Source organism: Apteryx mantelli, chromosome 1 (genome assembly GCF_036417845.1).
Source record: "Apteryx mantelli isolate bAptMan1 chromosome 1, bAptMan1.hap1, whole genome shotgun sequence".
In the NCBI taxonomy this organism is placed as follows: domain Eukaryota; kingdom Metazoa; phylum Chordata; class Aves; order Apterygiformes; family Apterygidae; genus Apteryx; species Apteryx mantelli.
The window spans coordinates 172,247,713-172,266,260 of NC_089978.1; the positions used below are offsets into that span (position 1 = coordinate 172,247,713).

Genomic DNA, 18,548 nt, shown 5'->3' on the forward strand with positions numbered 1-18,548 from the left:
GAAGGAGAATAGACCTGCCCTTTTCGTAAGGTGTGTAAAACAGTTAAACATCCCAGTGCAAAGCTTTGCTGTTCTGAAATCATGTGGTCAAGCTGATGCACCAACTTAGACTTGCATTTGATTTTTGGAAGACTCTTTTCATATTAAAAAAAAAAAAAAAGCTCTAATTCTTTCTTTGAACAGACCATGTTTGTGTCCTGCATACATATGTCTCTTTACTTATCCACTTCATATGTTTTAGCATTTTTCAGGTAATGATATGAAACTGAGCTAACAACTATCTATTAATTCAGTTTGTTCCAAGTTTTCAAAAAATATAACCCCCCTATATATAACTATGTATATTATATTTATAAAATATGTGGTTATAACTGTCTTCCAGTTAATATATATTATAACTTGTACTGAAAGTATAATTGACAAAACATAACCACTGCATATTCATTTTCTCCACTCCATGGATATATTTATTCAGAGATGAAGTATCACTGCTCCGACAAGAAGTCCAGGACTTGCAAGCTTCACTGAAGGTTGGAAATGTATTTTACTTGTATATGGTTCTTTGTTTCAAATTGCAAAGTATTCTGCTATCTCAAGCAACCAAACTTATGCTTCGCTCTTCCCAATCTCTTTTTTTCTCTTCTAGGAGGAGAGATGGTATTCAGAAGAGCTGAAGAAAGAACTAGAAAAATTGCAGGGGCAGCGGCAGCAAGTAATTGCTTTAAAATACTTGAAGCAGGTTTATCATCAACATTGACATTGAAGATTAATACCTTTTTTTGTAAGGCACGTGGCCTGATTTAGTTAGTTCCATAACTTGGCTCTTGACACGTTCTTGAAAACCAAATATATATCTGAAGTATATATCTGAAAAACAAAGTCATAGATAGTGATTCTTCTATACTACTTACTACAAGCTCAGTTCAGACCTTTCCTTCTTTTGGGCTTATTCAGAACTCAGCTTATTAAAGAAAATAAATTGAATGTGGTGTTTCATCTGTTATGAGAAACATAGCAATGGGGTCTTTGTTGTAAGAAATTTTGGGGAACGATAGTTTGATTTCACAAAACCCCATACGAACAGAACAAAAAAGGCGAGGCAAATTATAGTGTGCTGTACCTATGGAAACTCACTTAGTTTGTTACTATAAGCTACTTAAATACTGAATTGTTATAAACCTCAGAAATTGCATTCTAGTAGTATGTATTCTCAGAATGTGTGTTGCTGCCTTTCTGTTTAATGTCTGTTACTTGTGTTTTTAGGGTCAGATTTCAATATTAAAAAAAAAAAAAAAAGGAGGGGGGGATTGTTACTTGAATCTTAAAAATCCGAGGGCCTGATAGTGTAGTGATACAAGAAATGGAAAATCATTTTGGCTTTTTCCAGTCTTCCTGCTATAGCTGTTTTAAATCAGGTATTTTTATATTGCTTTGTGGGTTTTGAGCACAGAAGCTTTTATTTCCATGTCTTTCCAAAAGTGGAATCGTTATTTTAAAGATCTTGTGAACTATTGAAGTACTAATAGTTATTCCTACTGTCTAATGATCCTTTTATTCTTCTTCTTCTTTTTTTTTTAAGGATTCTAAGTCTGATGGATTGACAACAGCTACATCTGCAGGTGGCTAATGTTTTATTATATTATTTTCTGTCACTGTTTTGGAATTTCTGAAATTTTGTTCAGTGTAGCCTTTGGGTTGATGAAAGTGCACTTTTGGTGAATTCAAGAGCCAGAATGCTGACAAATGAAGTTTATTGCAGGTGCTTAAGGGAGCTCCTGATAGCTACGGTGTGGGGAATTGTTAAGAGACATTTGGCATTTGTTATTTCTAGAAGTGAGAGAGGAATTCTCATAACTGTAAAAGCACCTCTCAGTCATAGTTTTGAACATGTTTTTAATCATTTCGTATATTCAAGCGTTTGGGATGAGTCTTTTGCTGAGAAAGACAGTGACTGTTGACATTTAAACTACAGCTTTTGTCAATGTTAGTTTTATTCATTGCTTTTTTGTTCGCATTGCTAGCAAAGAAAACAATGAAATGTTGTTTGTTTCTCAAGCCAATAATTTTTGCTCCGTGTTTTGTCTTCATGAGGCACTCATGGAATACAATTTCCTTATGTGTGCATAAAGTATTTGACTGATCATGATTAAATGGCTTCTAATCACAGTTTGGGGCTTGGAATTCAGCATGTTAAAATGATATGGCGGGATATTTGCTGACTAGTGGAAGCCATTATGTCCTTAATCCTGCATAGGACTCAACTTGTGACAGGTTCCAGCATCATGCATGTAGATATTTAACTTCTAGCACTGTTATTCATTTTCCTAAAGCTAATTGGATGTTAAGTGAACTTGGATTAATTACTCTTTTATCTACTGTGATTTGTTATTGATGTGAGTAACTGTATAACCTTGTCCTATAGGTGTCTTAGAAAATAATACTGTTCTTTTTTATGGAACTAGAATCATTAGAACGTCAACTAGAAGAGATCCAAGTAGAAAATTTTAATATTAAGCAAATGAAAGACTTATTTGAGCAGAAAGCAGCACAACTAGCCACTGAAATTGTGGGTAAGTATATTAACCTGCAGTCTGATTCTGTTCCCTATTTGTGCAACTCTTGCAAATGATCATTTGTTCAACTTCCTTCTTAATTAGATCTTAAAGCAAAATATGATGAAGAAACCAGTCTTAGGGAAGGTGCCGAACAGAAAGTGACAAACCTGACGCAAGAACTGCAGAAAGAAAGAAATGCAGTAGAAGACTTAAAGACAGAACTGGTATTCACATCACAGTATTAATGGTTTTATATCATTTCCATATTAAAAAGGGGTATACTCAACTGCTTGCAAATACAATTTTAAAGTATTCAGACACTGAAACTTGGGGGGATCTGCTTGTGGGTTAGAAAGGAGTTCAGAACATCATTTTTCTTGTCTATTTCACTGACCTAAATTTTCAATATTTTTCTAGTCAAGAAATATGTATTGTTTCTGACTAGCATATTAAAATTTACACTACATTATTTTATATTCTTCATATTGATGCTCTATATTTAAGGAGTTTTGCAGAGTGTTAATCCTTATAGATAAGTTATGTAGGCCTGTACTTACTTGGAGAATGCCGTTGCTGACTTGAACAGCTGTCTTTAGATTACCCATTTTCCATTAGATGTTATGCTGTGACTGCTCCTGTGACAGCTGCATTCGTAAGAAATGCTCGGAGAGGTGTTTTGTGACATGGTGGCTAAAAGGCTGGCAACTGTCATCACCTTGCTTATGTTAATGTTTTCCCTCTTGCGCTTGGCTGGTAATACCGATGTGTGTGTATTCCAAGAGTTTGGCTCCTGGGGACTTTTATATACAGCCGTGGCTTCAGGGAAAAATCCCAGTGGACTCAGCAGCCTTGTAGCTTCTACAGCAGTAGCTAAGGGACCTCCTAACTTCCTGCTTATCTTCATTCCTTCCCTCTGCCACTGCTTAGACTTTGGAGGGAGGCAGGACTTGTTTACCTCCTCTTCTTCCCATAGTCAGCTGCCCTGAAGGGCTGATGAGTCTCTTTGCCCTGCCTGGTCACTACAGCTATCCAGTTATCTTTACCTGTTGAGTTTCTTGCTAGAGGAACCAATATAGTCTACTTTTCAAGGAATTATGACTTCAGGTAAATTTCTTGAGTGGATTCCCTGTCACTTCAGCCTTTTCTCACAGTGAAGGTCTCCCTCCCGTACCTAGCCATCTATCTACATTAAAATTATAGAAATTTAATCTTTGAGACCTTATCCCCTCGGTCAGATTTGGTTGAAATCAACCAACAAGTTCAAGGCTTAGTAGGCAAGAACTGACAAGATGATCTACTAAATCCTGTTTCCTTGGCGAATCACATGTACTTTTCTGTTTTTTCAGTTGTCATACTGTAGGTATCACCTTGTCATGTTGCCCATTGCCACTTTTCTACTTTTCAGCTGCAAAGGCCTGGTCTGGAAGATGTGGCTGTCCTGAAAAAGGAGTTGGTCCAAGTTCAGACATTGATGGACAAAATGACTTTGGAGCGTGAGAGAGAATCTGACAAGTTGAAAGATGAGTGCAAGCAGTTGCAGGCAGAACAGGCTAACTCAGAGGTAAGTCATACCTAAAGATGTTGTGTGTATTAATTTTGTAATGATTTTCATATGAAAATGGAAAATAGTAATTCATCATAATGAAAAAAGCCACTTTAAAAATCATAATGCATGTTGTAAGCTTACTTGCTTTTTAATACCATATCTTTATCTAGTTTTTACTATCAAATTGGAAATCTTTTTACACCTATTACTTATTGTAGGTGTGTTTTGTATGTAAGGTACAAATCTGTGTTCCCCGCCTTCTCCCAGATCAACTACATAATGGTTTTCCAGTCTTGCCTGTTGCCTGCTAGACTAGAAAGTGAGGGACTACCAGGGCTCACCATGGCTTAAGGTCAAGATGTAATGTGTTTTTGGGCAACAGCACCATAGTTTTCATCTTGTCGTTACTGCAGTCTAAAGTGAAAAATGAAAGCTATTGTTCTCATGTTTGCGAAGGCTTGCTTCTGTTTTGGCTGAGTCAATTGAAGATGTTTTAAATTGCTGATGGGAGATTTGAAAACATTTTCCTGTTTTCATTGTTCTTGCATATAGAATTTGATGATAAATATTTATTTGAGGAAGCAAAGCTAAAACTGCACCTTACTGCCATATGTGTTAACTGCCTCTCCCTTAAATGTTTGGTTTTCTTGTTTTTGATCACTTTCCTTTTCTACCAGTGAGCACTTCTGTGCAAATGAGAGAAACAGAAATGCAGAAACTTTGGCTTGGATTTTTAAGGGGGAATCTTACTCCTTATACTGTCATAACATGGAATTGTCTCAGATCCCACCTAATTAAAGCCTTTTTGATGTGATTTACCAGAAGAGTGAGTAAAATTTGCTGTCTGACAGAGATACTGGGATGAATTTCTTAAAAAAAAAAAAAAAAAAAAAAGGTTTTTGTCTAACCTAATTTATTGTACTAGAGAATTGATAAATCCATATCTGCAGAAGAATTCTCTTGCTGGAGTGTGTTGCATCTCACTAGTGTGTTGTTTGGTATAGTTTTACCAATGGCCTTTGTGACAGTGCAACAATCTTCACTAGGCATTTTGTCAGTGATGCCTGTGGCTTTTTAATTTTGTCCCCCTTTTCTGTTCTGCCTGGCCAGGTAGTGCCTTCAAAACTTGCCAGTGCAGAGCTGTAGTCTCTAGTGAAATGGGGAATTCCTTGCAGAATTCCCCAGCTTATATGAGGGAAGGACTGGAAGTTCTGTAGGACGCACAGTTGCTTCTAGTATCCTCTGTCCTGTTGAGATTTGTGGGCATGACGGATTCCTGGTGTTTTATGTGTCCTAGATTTCAGAACTGCAGTTTTAACTTTCTGTTTTTTCATCTGCACTGCAGAACTTCAGAGGAGCTCTGCCTTGCATTATTCTGAACTCTTTACAGCTTCCCTCCCTCCCTCCTTTTTCCCCTCATTAATAGATATGTGGAGTCCCAGGAATTGTATGAGGGTACAGTATTATACTAAGTCTAAATCTACTATTGTTCTCAAGTTAAAATTATGTATGCCAAGAACTTGATCAGACGTGGGAAAAAAGGAATATCACAGCTGGAGTTCTGAATATAATGTGGTTATGTGGTCATGTAAGTTGTTGCATAATTGTAATTTGGTTTTAACTGTGAGAGCTCACAACTCTGCTGCAGCATTTAAATTGAAATTCAAAATACTGTCACTCTGATCTTTTGTAGTTTTGGATATTATATTTAGTTTTCATGTGAAGATTAAACGACACAATGACACAGACATAACTGAAATCTTTCATCTTAAAGCATGCACAGAAGCAGGAACTGCTTCTGTTGACCCAAATTAGGTATGCTTAAGTTTTGACATAATTAGCTGTTTCAAAGTGCAGCCTTTAACAGGAGGAAAAAAAAAATTCTTCAGTTCTGCTGGATATAATGGCAGGTAGAGGAGAAAGCTGCACTGATGCCACTGCCTGTTCCTATGTGTTCATATAAGAAGTCTTAGATGTACAGAAAACTTATAAACTGCACTGCAATTATGAAAGTAATATCAGGTGTCTGTTTAGTGTATGTAGCCTGAACCGGAGAAGACTGAGTTTCTACAAGGTAAAACATGGCAAGCAGTGGCAGTCACATTCTTCTCAGAAATGTTACCGTCTCCTCTGCTTAATTTTAACATATGGCAACAATAGCCTAAGACCTCAGTAGTAAGACAAGTTGAAAATAAAAGCTTTTCTGTCAATGCGAAGTGACAGTAGGTAAGACTTTTCTAAAAAACAAAATCACTTAAAGTCATAGTGCTGAAAACTTTTCCACTTTATTTTTAAAACACTCTGTGAAAAGTCTCAGCCTTAAGAAAACAGGACCTGGGAAGCCCTCCATCCACAGCATGGGTATAGTTCTGCTCATAAAAGCTTGGCTATATTTCATCTCGGCTTTGCTCTTTGAGACCACCTCGCCTCAAGAGCTGAAAGAGTAAAACAGTCCTTAGGCCATCCTTGGCCATCTTGCTAAGATGGATGCGGATACACGCATTAGTATTGTTTTCCAAAGTATAACACTCTTTAGAAGTTATACTTATGGCCTGGGTGAAGAGAATAACAATGATTGTCATCACTCTGTGTGTCTTTAAATGCTGTTGTTGAAACAATGTACCTCTTTTTGTATTTGTGGCTATTCTGCCTTGGAATGCTAGTGTGCTGGTTATCCTTCTGAATATGGGATTTTTTTAATTGTTCAAGGTGATTATTAAGGAATATTAAACTATTGAAAAGCTTTATGTAAATGATACATTTAAAATGTTAATGATGTTTAAAGCTGCGGGAGGGAGAGAACCTGAGAAGAATAGCTCTACAGTTGTCACCTAAGTGCATTCTATATATATATATATTTTTTTTTGTTGGGATTTATACCTTATTTCAGAGCTACACCTGAAACTCTGGTGTCTAGATATCTCAGATGAATGTTCATTTTGAGATAGGCCTTCCATGTTTAGCTTCTCACTGTAGTGAATCCTACATAATAAACATGTTATGAGAGCAGCTGCACTGCTCCAGGGCTAAACATTTCTATGAATCTCTGCAGATTGGGATCTGTTTCAGTTTTCTGATAAGTCTTTCTACAAGCCATAAAATGCAGGGAATAGGCTTGGCAAATTGTTATCTTGAGTGCATACAGTATTGAATAAGATGAGTGGATTACAATATGGGTACATTTGATAAAAGCAGGACTGTCTTTAAAAAACCCCCCACCAAAACTCTAAGCAAAGGCATTAAAAACAGCCATATTTGACAAGAAATTTGAGGAAATGTATCTACTAACAGCTTTTGGCACTGCTTATTTCCATCTTTCATCCATCCATTTTATTTTTTTTTCTGCTTCTAATGGAGACACTTAAATTTGAGGTAAAAAAAATTTTTTCTGAAACCTTCTTATTCTTGTATTAGATTTCTGTTGTTAGATGTGCACCTATTTGCTTATTGGTTCATTAACCATACAGACACATCATCAATGTCACAATATCAGGAGTGAATATTCATCCATGAATATTTACATGAATGAATATCTGTCTGTTTTTCTGTCTGTCTGTCTATCTATCTCACTCTAGTTTGAAAGGCTCCAGGGGGGTCTTTAGCAAGCTTCTGCACATTTTCTGCATTACATTCTCTCAGCAGTAAAACATCCATACTCTGTTTTCCGAGAACATCCTGAAAAGGTTATCTGCCAAAGACAGATCCCAGTATGTTTTAACTAACTGCTCTGTAATAAAACAACCTTGTAAAGAACAACATTACAGAACTCAGAGTTAATAACAACATGTAGTCCTATAATGAATGTGTTCATATGTTCTTTTTTAGTCCTGCTATTTATGTAGGAAGGTTGTAAATATTATGTATATGGTCTACTACTTATGTCTGTAACTTCTAAAAATACATAGCACAGAAGTTGGGATGTATGTATGTATGAAACAGAAATGTTATTGTTTCTGTGATTGTCACCCTTTTTTGCTAAAAAGAAATTAGTTCATTTTTAAAATTGGTATTTATACATTCCTGCCAAAATCTGTGATTATGAGAACAACGGGAAGGAAAACTTACTTAAAAATGCCGTTAGCATACAGTGTATTTCGAATGAGTGCATTCATACAGTGCATTTTATTTTCTGTATTACAAATATGCAAGAAGATCATTCTTTGGCACATTTTGTTACAAAGAAGAGAAGCATTAATAGCAAGTACAAGTTGGTTGCTAGCTTTTGGGTAGCATACTGCAAACACATTTTAATTAGGGAATTCAGTATTTCATTCACCCTCTATTAAAGAGTTAGCTTTGCCGTCTAATGTAAGGATCAGGTTTCACATTTTTCAGCTCTATGTGGAGAGGTCACATTTGTGAAAGATCCCTTTTTCTCTTTTATCATGTTCTACTAAGGTCTCAGAGGTCTGTGGGAGGAATGGGCACGTGGTACCATACATGGTATTATTTCCTGTTAACCCAAGCATAATATGTTTTAGGGCAGCCACTGTTACAGATGTGAGGTGCTTTGCTTCTGTGCTTTCATTATTGTATATAAATACTGTGCAGTCACTGGTAAATTCAGTTTTGCACCTATGCTGTTGAATGGGGAAATGTTTCTTACCTGATTACGCTGGCCTGCAGGATTGATGTGTTCAAAGGTCACACATCAAGTTTGCATACGGGGCCAGGTGTCTTAACTTCCTTCTACTTCCTCTTCCAGGACACTGTGCTCCGGGGGGGGGCGGTTTGGAGGAAGATGTTGCCAATATAACTGCAATGGCTTGGGGGGGTTCACTTTGAGCTAGAATTTTGATAATTGTTAATGGATAATCTGTTGTGATTTTCATCAGTTGTGGGCTCAACCTGGCATTTTTTTGTTGGATTGGGACAAATTTGGCTTCTGAATAGAACACGAATTTATCTTGGCTGGGAAACTCTGCTCACTGGTATTGTTGTAGTTGATAGTACTCCAAGATGAGGTTGCATCAGAAGGATTTTTTTTTTTTTCTTAAGCTATTTATTTGTACAAGATGCTTTTTATTTTGCTACCAGATATCTCACTTTTGTTTGGAAGTTTTGCATGTATAACCCAGTGTTAAATATGGATTTTCTGTTTGTCCATTCAGGCTACCATTAATCAGTTAAGAGCTGAACTTGCCAAAGGACCTCAGGAGGTAGCTGTGTACGTTCAGGAGCTGCAGAAACTTCAAAGTTCAATCAAAGAGCTAGAACAGAAAAACCAGGTGAGAATGTTGTTATTTCTTACACTTGTCAGTTCACGTTAAAATGGAAACACATTGCCTTGGGAAGCGCTAACTGAAGACTGACAAAACACTTCCTTGGTGTTGCAGAAGTTGAGAATTTTTTTTTAACAATTTTGCTTAATGGGAGGAATATGGTAATGCACAAGGAAGCACTGTGTTTTAGTGATTGTCATTATACTACAACTGAAATCCCCAAGACTGTTATGCTTACAGATTTCTAATTGCTGCGATTTATGCTAACATATCATTAGCCACCATCTCACATTAAAAAGAGCTGTAGCCTCCAAAATATGACAATGTTTACTTAAAAATAGTACTTCAAAAGACATTGTGAGCTCTCTCTATTTCTCTTCCAGTTTCTTAACTTTTAGATTGTACTTGTGCCATATTTTCTGGCCTTTTATCACAGTCATAAAGGCAGAGAATTTAGTTAAACTCCAGAAGCTTCTCAGCTCATAAGTGTCTTTTGAGAGCTTTTATCAAAGCCTTGTGACCTTGCTGCACATGTTTCAAGTTACACATTACATATGTGCTTTAAGAAAGCATGTGGGTTGTGGGACAAAACTGGAGATAAGGAAGGAAAGGAGACAAGGAAAAAGATATATACCACTTATTGTCATGTTTGTTTATATAACACTGTATATGTACACTGTTCACATTGCACAAGTGTATCTAGCAGCAACCTTTTCAGCCTTGAAAAAAGGAAAGGACAGGGACTGAACACTGTGTATTTAGTGTAATTTAATATTAAAACAGCATTTGCAAGGAGTATAATAAAGTGCAATTAAAATTCAGTAAAATATAGTTTACTTTTAGTAGGATGACTCTTGGTTTGGCTCATAAAAATCAGCTGCAGAACTAAGATGGTGGGAATTAGCATGCTATTCCTTCCCATGGACAAGCAACATTGAATCAAGTTTTTGGCAAAATTATTCTTATACAGGATAGAATGTTTGCCTGAATATATTGCTTTTCCGTTACAATATGGAGTGAAACAGCTTGATGAATAAGATAACCGTACTTTAACAGGAGTCCTCTGTTATGTCAGGTTAATGCCAAATACCACTTGAGGAATAGGAAGAAGAGAAGTGGCAGTGAGCTATTTTTCCTCTTTCAGTTTCAGTGATTTAAGGCAGTTTACAGCCACCTCTTTATGTAACTTTTTAAAAGGAGCTATCCATAAGAATGGTATGCTAGCCAAGGAATCTTGGCCTGGAGGAGCTGGACCTAAAATTGGAAAAGGCAAGACTAGCTTCCCAAATGACAGGAATAGCTCCCCCTTTGGAGGAGCTATCAGTGCAGGATAGAATACATTGCATTTTGCTATGTGCATCCTTTTATAACTCCATTGCAATGCAAAAAGATGTTTCTGTGCATTGACACTGAGTTTTTTCAAGATCATGTATGACCTCAAGTAAGCAAGCTGTTACTTATATTTCCAGGAAAATATACTGAAAGAGCAGATGACAAGTATGTAAGAACAGCTCTCAGACTGGCAGAAACTGTCTCCTCTTAATTTAAAAAGCAGTGCAATTATGGTGCTTGGCTTGCTTTGCAGAGCCAAACGTTAGTTTAGAGGCCAGTAATGGCTTGTAGCCCAGAAGAGACTAACACACAGAAAACCAGTATATCCTCTGGAGTATAAGACTTGCTGTGATTCCAAAGCCATTGCACAAGTGTTTTTTGTTTTGTTTGTTTGTTTGCTTTTAGGAAAAGTGTGATCTCTGATCTACAGGGAAGAGGCTTAGTTTCCAACCTTCTACTGACATAACTCACTGAATTTCAGAATAGTCACCACAGTTCTTTTAATGTCTAACCACTAGACAGGTATACTACGTTGTTCGTGTATGATTCCACGGAACAGTATAAAAGCAGTGATCAGGGTTGTGTTCTTGCTTGTATCTTGTCCTAGCCTTGAAGGCTAAGGGCTCTTCAGTGTATGCTGGAGCCTACTGGCATTCCCTTTTTCCTGCTTGTCTCAGTTTCTTTTCTTTGGAAGTCAAGGCTTGGGGAAGAGAGGTGGCTGGTGTGTGCCGATATATCCCTGTATGTTTGGGATGCAGCTGGGACGTGTCCAGATAGGAGATGCTCCTGGATCCACTGATTTCGATGTAACCTGAATAACCTTGCCTCGGCAGCTCTGTGGCCTCAGTTCTGCTCATGGGCTTCAGTCATACACAGATGAAGTGCGCTGTTGGGCAAACCCAGCTTTTCTCTTGGGAAAGCAGTGGTAGCTGTTTGTGGCTTCGTCAGGCCATTTGTGACTGCAGAAGGGGGGTTCAGCTTTTAGGGACAGTGGCTCTGGGCTGCAGCCCGTTAACGGGACCTGGCTGCTTTAAACATTAGCATTCATTGTTCATTGTTATGTTGCTCATCAGACCAGCGAGGAAAAGAGAAGTAGCTGCAGAATACAGATCAACATATCCAGGCATGTGTAGCTGCTGCTCTTGGCTGTCCTTTGAATAACTCGTAATGGGATGATGAAGAGGCTTTGCTTCTTTTTTGTTTTATGTAACATTCTTGAATGCTTCCCAGAGTCTCAGTCTGCTTCAAGACAATGTTAACTGTTCCTTTTTTTGTTTCTTTCTTTTTTTTTCCCCCCCAACATTACTTCAAAATTTAAACTAGCCTTGGATCTTGTGTCCTACACTGGCTGTTCATAAAGTAGCTCATAGCAGTTCCGCATGTGGTGTGTGGATCTAGTTACAGTGGTAGTAATGTTAATACTTTATTTCTAACTTGTGCAGTTGTAATGAAAAAATACTATGGCTTGTTGGTATTTCAGGAACATAGCTTCAGTACAGGTGTTAATGATCCTGGCTGGGCATTTCTCTTTAATGAAATGGGAATTACAACTTTATTTTAGATTGTGAGGGTGAAATTTACTGTAAAAGCAGTGGGAGCCTTGCCACTCAACTTCAGGAGGGTAAAGGTGACACCTGACATCAGTCTATTCTTTATGTGATTTATTCCTGTGTTTTATATATGCATATGAAAAAACTTTTGTATGCCTATAACAGCAAAAACATGCTTTATTTTTCAAGAAACATTTCAAAATATACTATCTCAGGGCCAGAATTCAATCTTGAATGGCCAAACTTCAATCTTGAGCCAGAATTATTGGCTAAGTTTTATGCTCTAGAAAGTATATATTTTAATGGATGCTTAAGACCTATTAGAGAATTAATTATGTTTGTTGTTATATGGGTTGCTAGATTCCTAGAGTTGCCATTTGCAAGTTTGCGTCTTTTCAACCTCCCTTTTTTTTAAAGATTCTTCAGTTCATTGGTTTTTATAAACCACACACAGACACTTTTATTTCATGTTAGTGGTAAAATAGAGTCATCTGTTGAAATCTGTAAAGAACAAAAGGTCAGTTCAACTTATTTGAGTGATTTTACATTTTTTTTCTTCTAGCAAAATAGATTTCATCCCTGGATACTATGAGGAAGTATCCTTTTAAGATGCTCACTATAGCTAGAATTGCAGCTCTGACTGTCTTCTCTAGGAATCCTGTTGTTCCAAACCTGCAGAACTGTCTAATGTTTTGATACATATGTTTTGATACTGAGTATCCACATTTTTCAACCTGCCATCTGCAGAAGTGTTTTTTTTTTAAAATATATATAATTGAAAGGGTCACTGGAGAATGTAGTAGCCCCTGAAACTGTAGGATGAACATGAGTATTTAAAAGATGTGCATAGTAATGCTCTGCTGAGATAGATATCAATAAGATATACAGCAAGAAATGGGACCTGATTTCAAGAAGCTAGAAAGAATGACCTGAGTTGGACGATGACTAGGGCCTCCTGGCAGCTGTATTTCTGTGTTTAAAGAACTGCCACCGGAAAATTGAAATGGCCCTCATAGCATCTCTATCCTACTTGGAAGTCTCTAAAATTCAGGTAATGCCTCAAATAACCTTGGGGAAGACATAAACTTTCTTAAACTATATTTTGTTCATTAAGATATTTTATTTCTATTTCAGTATAATTTTGATTAGTTCATGAAATTTGATCATAGCATTATGTGATAGCTCAAAATTGTCTGTAAAGAACTTTCTTCCATTTTTTTGGCTGGGTGTATAAAATTGATGGTAAGATATTTACTTGCAATATTTGATGTTAATGCAGTAAGAGAAATCTGAGACTCAAGGAAGCTTATGCCTTTCCTTTAGGGAATCATAATTTTTGGTGTTTTCATACTCAAAACAACCATTGAACTGACTTATATACAGGAAATTAGATGGTATGAATTAAAGTATAAAAACATTTTCTTGTAAATTGAAGGTTAAATCATGAGTTTTTCATTCTGTGATTTATCAACATCACAAAAGTTATTCATTTTTGCAGATTCTCTTCCATAATTCTCTGCCATAATTTGGATAGCAGATCATGCTGCAAGTATGGCAAACTAGGGCAAAATTAGGATACTTTTGAAAATGAGCCAGCTGGATGACTGCACGGAATTAGACAGGAATTAAACCATACATGTTATTGTTTAGGGAATTTTATGAAGGACAGGGATACTTTAAACCATTTTCTGTGTGTTAAAATCTCAAATTACTATTTCCCCCTTTCCCCTAATACTCCTGCAATAACCTCGAATCTGAACTTTCAGGAGAATCTAATTAGTCTTCAAGATATGGGAACAGAGTGTATGTAGTTTTCTAACTAAGAGCAAGTGGCTTATGAGACTGTGAAAAACAGTATTTTCAGTTGAAACTGTGCATTGTCTGGTCTCCAGAATTGACATCTGTAATATGAAATAGAAATCAACATTTCTTTTAATGCCATTTTGGAGAGACTACTCGTGAGAGAGTCCTTCACTATTTTGGATCAGCACTTGAAGAAATTTGAACAATACATTGAACAGATCTAAGCAAAATTGCAATTAAATTGCTGTGTAACTCCCTTTTTAGAGCCTGACAGAGAAGCTGCTGAAGAAAGAACTGGATTACACGCAGCTAGAAGAAAAACACAATGAAATATCTGTGAGTAAAAAGAACGTGCAGGCAAGCTTTCACCAGAAGGACCTGGACTGCCAACAGCTTCAGGCCAAGCTGTCTGGATCTGAAGCCTCCATGCAGAGATTACAGACAGAGCTAGGTGAGAAGGCAGAAGCAAACCAAAAACTTAAAGAAGAATTGTCAGAAGTAGAGACAAAGTGTCAGCATCTCAAGGCAGAGTGCAAACAGCTCCAGCAGCAGAGGGAGGAAAAAGAACAGCATGGCCTGCAACTCCAAAGTGAGCTCAGTCAGGTAAGGTTCCTCAATTTTACATCTGTTTTCTTTTTTTACTTTCTCTTTCTCTATGCTTTTCCTTGCAAGAGCACTTCCTTACTGAAGGGGAGTATACAAATAGCTAATTGGTGTTTAAATAAATATAAGACAGTCTTCCCAACTCTGAAGAAAATGAAATATAATCACATTATCTCATTACAGAAGTAAAAAAAGAACATGTAGAGAGAAGAGGCTGTGATAAGAGTGCAAAAGCTCATTGGGATCTGTATATTGTTATACCTAAATCCTTTAATAGGCCCAAACCCTTATCAGGGGCAAATTGGTACAGTCATAGCTACTTTGACACAATCACACTTGGTGAGATTTAGAATTCAACCACCTTCTGCATTTTCATTTCTGGGAATGCTAATGCCCTTTAATGTCTGCATCCATCTGTCTATCCGTCTATCTATCTATCTGTAGTATAACTCCCCCTTTTCTGAAATGGATACTAGTCTTACTAATTCTGTTCTAACATAGAACTTTTCTGTCAAAAAATCTTTGTACAAATAGCTTTCACTTTATGCAGATTAATGTTTAATAAGCCCACATAAACTTTGTAGCTTTTTTCTCGTGTTCTGAGAGTTTGAGATTTACTTTTGTGTGTGTGTGTGAATAAATAAGCCTTTAACTGATCTGAGACTTGTTTCTTGTCCACCTTCCTTCTCATGCATAACTGTTTTGTTAAATGAACTCTTCCTTCATATTGCAGTTTTTCCCCTCCCCTACTTTTGTTGATGTATTTCCAGAAATAAGTAAAGTGCTGTCAAATGACAGTGCAACCCAGAATACTGAGTTTCTGTGACAAATACTGTAACAGACAACTCATCCTCAACTGCTTAAAATTTTTGGAGGGCCTTCACCACTAAGAAGTCAGCAAGGTTATTTATTCTGGTTCAGTAGGGTAGCTGAAGCCCTTAAGAGTTGAGGATATGAAAAAACAAGTTCAGGTAGAGTATGAAAGTAGTTTCATTCCTAGTAGTAATCTCATTATTCCATAGGAAATTTAAAAGAAGTGAAAACCTTCTCATTTGCCTTAGATCTGAATATGCTTGGCTTCCTTTAAAACTGAATAGTGAATAGAGAATTCTGAATGTGAAAAGCAAGATTAATATGATGTCTTAATATTGCTTCCCTTGTGTCTTTCCCCAAGCATATTCTGTTTATATTGCTTATTGCTATTAGTACACTGAGAGCATACTGTCCCCCAGCAGTTCACATGTTGTTTTCCTGTTGAGTACAATGAGTTACAGAAGTAGGATTTTCATTTAACATTGATCAGATTGACTTCTAAGGCTAATTGAACTCTGTTTTTTTTCTGGCATCTTGGGGAGTAATATGTGAGACTGGAGAAATGTTTGTGTGTGAGGAATCATGTTGAGTTCTAAAACAGGAAAAAACCCCGGATTTCTGTTACTATGACATACTTTACTAATCCTTTGCTGTAAGTTTATCATTTGAAAGTGAGCATGCCTCAATTTTGAACCCCTTGTCAAAGTCTGAAATAGATTTTGTAGCAAGCTATGCATTGGAAGAATTATGGCTTGGCAGGACTCTGTGTATGTATGTATTACACCTCCAAAATGTCTTTCCCTCTCTCATCAGTCTTCTAAGAGGGGAAGAAAAAAAAAGTTATTTTAGTTGTCTGCTTAGGAGTTGGTAAAACTGCCTCAATCTGCCTAGGCAACAAGTATGCAGGTTTCTGAAGCACAGCCAAGAAGCTCAGCTGAAATCTGGCTTCAGATTTGGAGGGCGTTTTTGGGAAGGATTTTGGGGGTGGGAAGATGAAGAGGAGGGTGTGTGAGTCATTCATTGCTGCATGAATTCCTAGGAGAGGAAAAGCAAAACATCTCCAGTGATACCTTTGGGAAGGAATTCAGTCTCAGCAAGAAAACCTGCACAAACTGCTGATTCTCAGGTTGCATTTTAGAATTGTATCGTAAAAGAGTAGTGGATTAAAAAATACAAAACCCTTTACATATGGGGTAAAATTAAAAAAATGAAACCAAGCAAAAACTTCTCTTCCTATTTCTCCTTCCAACCAAGCATTCAGTTACTGTTGTCATGAAAAGATAAAATTTCTTGTTCATTTAATACTTTAATGGAATTATCTGTTTATGGATATATTTCAATAGCTCATGTTGACATAATGAATTGCTGTGTTTGTGAAGGTAGATGCAGAGCAAGCTTATAAGTAAGCTTGCAAGCTTACTGTCTAAGTAATGATAAGAAAACTGATCCAGTAGCTTTAATGAATGCAAATTTGTATTTTGCTTCTACTCTGAGGAATAGGAAGAGGTGAGATGAAGATTCTTCTGCAAAGATTAAACAATTTTTCAGTGATATGTGCACCTCTGTGGACTGGTCGAGTTTGTATAAATTGGAATTTAGGGTGACTGAAGAGAGTGCTCTTCATCATGGAACTATAGAAGGAAGTTTCAATGACTGATGTTGGTTCTAAGACAGTATAGGGAAGAGGGTTACGCGCACACATGCACGTGTGCATGCACCAATTAACCCCTTCAGTCTTGAAGAAATGTTATCTCCCAGTAAATACTGTTGTTGTTGAGAAACTTCGCACCTACTTGATCGTAACTTTTAAAATCTAAATATACTTTTTTCTGAATATCTAAAAACTCTAATATTGGTATTCTGTAATATATGTTAATCCTAGATTTTATGGTTTTGTTGACTTAAAGTCCATCTTAAGGTCCTTCAAAAAATATTTAACTTTAGATCCCCATGAATGTCGTTGAACACACATTATGTGCTTTGCTTTTGTAAATGTATTTTTAGTGAAACTAAAGCAGAATATGCTATAACATAAGTATTTTGCTTACAAGTGTTTCACAGGAAAAAAAAATGGTCAGACTTTACAGGTACCTATATAAATTTTTATAAATGATCTGTTAGAGATTATTAATTAATGGTTATTAGCTATAATTTTTTGTGGAGATCTGTAGTTTTGTAACTTTGCATATAACTGTGGCCAGTAACAATGTAAAACATGCAATGGTATCCATAACTTAGCATGTTTAAGATGTCTGCTAACTTATTATTGCAAAATACTTATTAGTGTATCTGTAATAAGAGTGACTTTTGAAAATGCTATGTTTGTTGATTTCTACCTTCCCAAATATTCTCTCCCAGTTTCAGCAAGACCATAAATTCTGTAGTTATCTCTTGTTGCACCCTTTCTTTATTAGATTGTTTTTTTCTCAGCTCTTGTTCATGTTTTTAGGGAGGAAGTATTAATAATTCAGTGGTTACTGCAAGACCATAAATTCTGTAGTTATCTCTTGTTGCACCCTTTCTTTATTAGATTGTTTTTTTCTCAGCTCTTGTTCATGTTTTTAGGGAGGAAGTATTAATAATTCAGTGGTTACTGCAGGGAAGAAAACAAATGTTCTTGCTTAATGGTATGGTCTTTTCCTACTCCCTGTCCTCCTTCTTTTTCTACGACCGCACAGTTAACAGTCAGTGTCTCAGCCACATGCAGAACTTCTCATTCACACTGTATGTGGTTGTGGACATGTAAAGGAATAATTCAGCCTGGTTTGCTAAGAAAATAAGGCAGAGATGCATTTGTTTCCCTGTCCCCGTCCCCTGCAACTCTTGCATTGTTTGATAACTTCAGCCAATTTTAACAGATAGTCAAAAAGTCTTCAACATTAGGTCCTTCGGCATTAGGTTTCTGTGGGAATAGGCAGCTGTCTAAAAGAGAGACACTCGCATCCATGTCTTCTGCCCCATCACACACACTCCTGGGGAGCAAGATGTAGTGTTATCAACAGCAGTATTCCTTTTTCAGTCCTGCTAGTCTGCCAGCTGGTGTGCATATATGGCCAGCCAGTCAGCAAGTGGATAGCTTGCAGTGAGCAGCAAGATCATACTGCATTCTGCCTAGGTAGTACTA

At 36.8% G+C, this 18,548-nt stretch overlaps 1 protein-coding gene across 3 annotated transcripts in view; it reads left to right on the forward strand.

Moving 5' to 3' along the window:
• The window catches only part of EEA1 (early endosome antigen 1), a 78,657-nt gene that overhangs the window by 28,748 nt on the left and 31,361 nt on the right, over positions 1-18,548 (forward strand). For all 3 annotated transcript variants that reach the window (XM_067312625.1, XM_067312635.1, XM_067312645.1), the window contains 8 exons: positions 476-530; positions 647-712; positions 1,580-1,619; positions 2,463-2,570; positions 2,658-2,779; positions 3,961-4,116; positions 9,213-9,329; positions 14,273-14,611. In XM_067312625.1, coding sequence (XP_067168726.1) covers positions 476-530; positions 647-712; positions 1,580-1,619; positions 2,463-2,570; positions 2,658-2,779; positions 3,961-4,116; positions 9,213-9,329; positions 14,273-14,611 — 1,003 coding nt within the window. The remainder of the gene's footprint in view (positions 1-475; positions 531-646; positions 713-1,579; positions 1,620-2,462; positions 2,571-2,657; positions 2,780-3,960; positions 4,117-9,212; positions 9,330-14,272; positions 14,612-18,548) is intronic.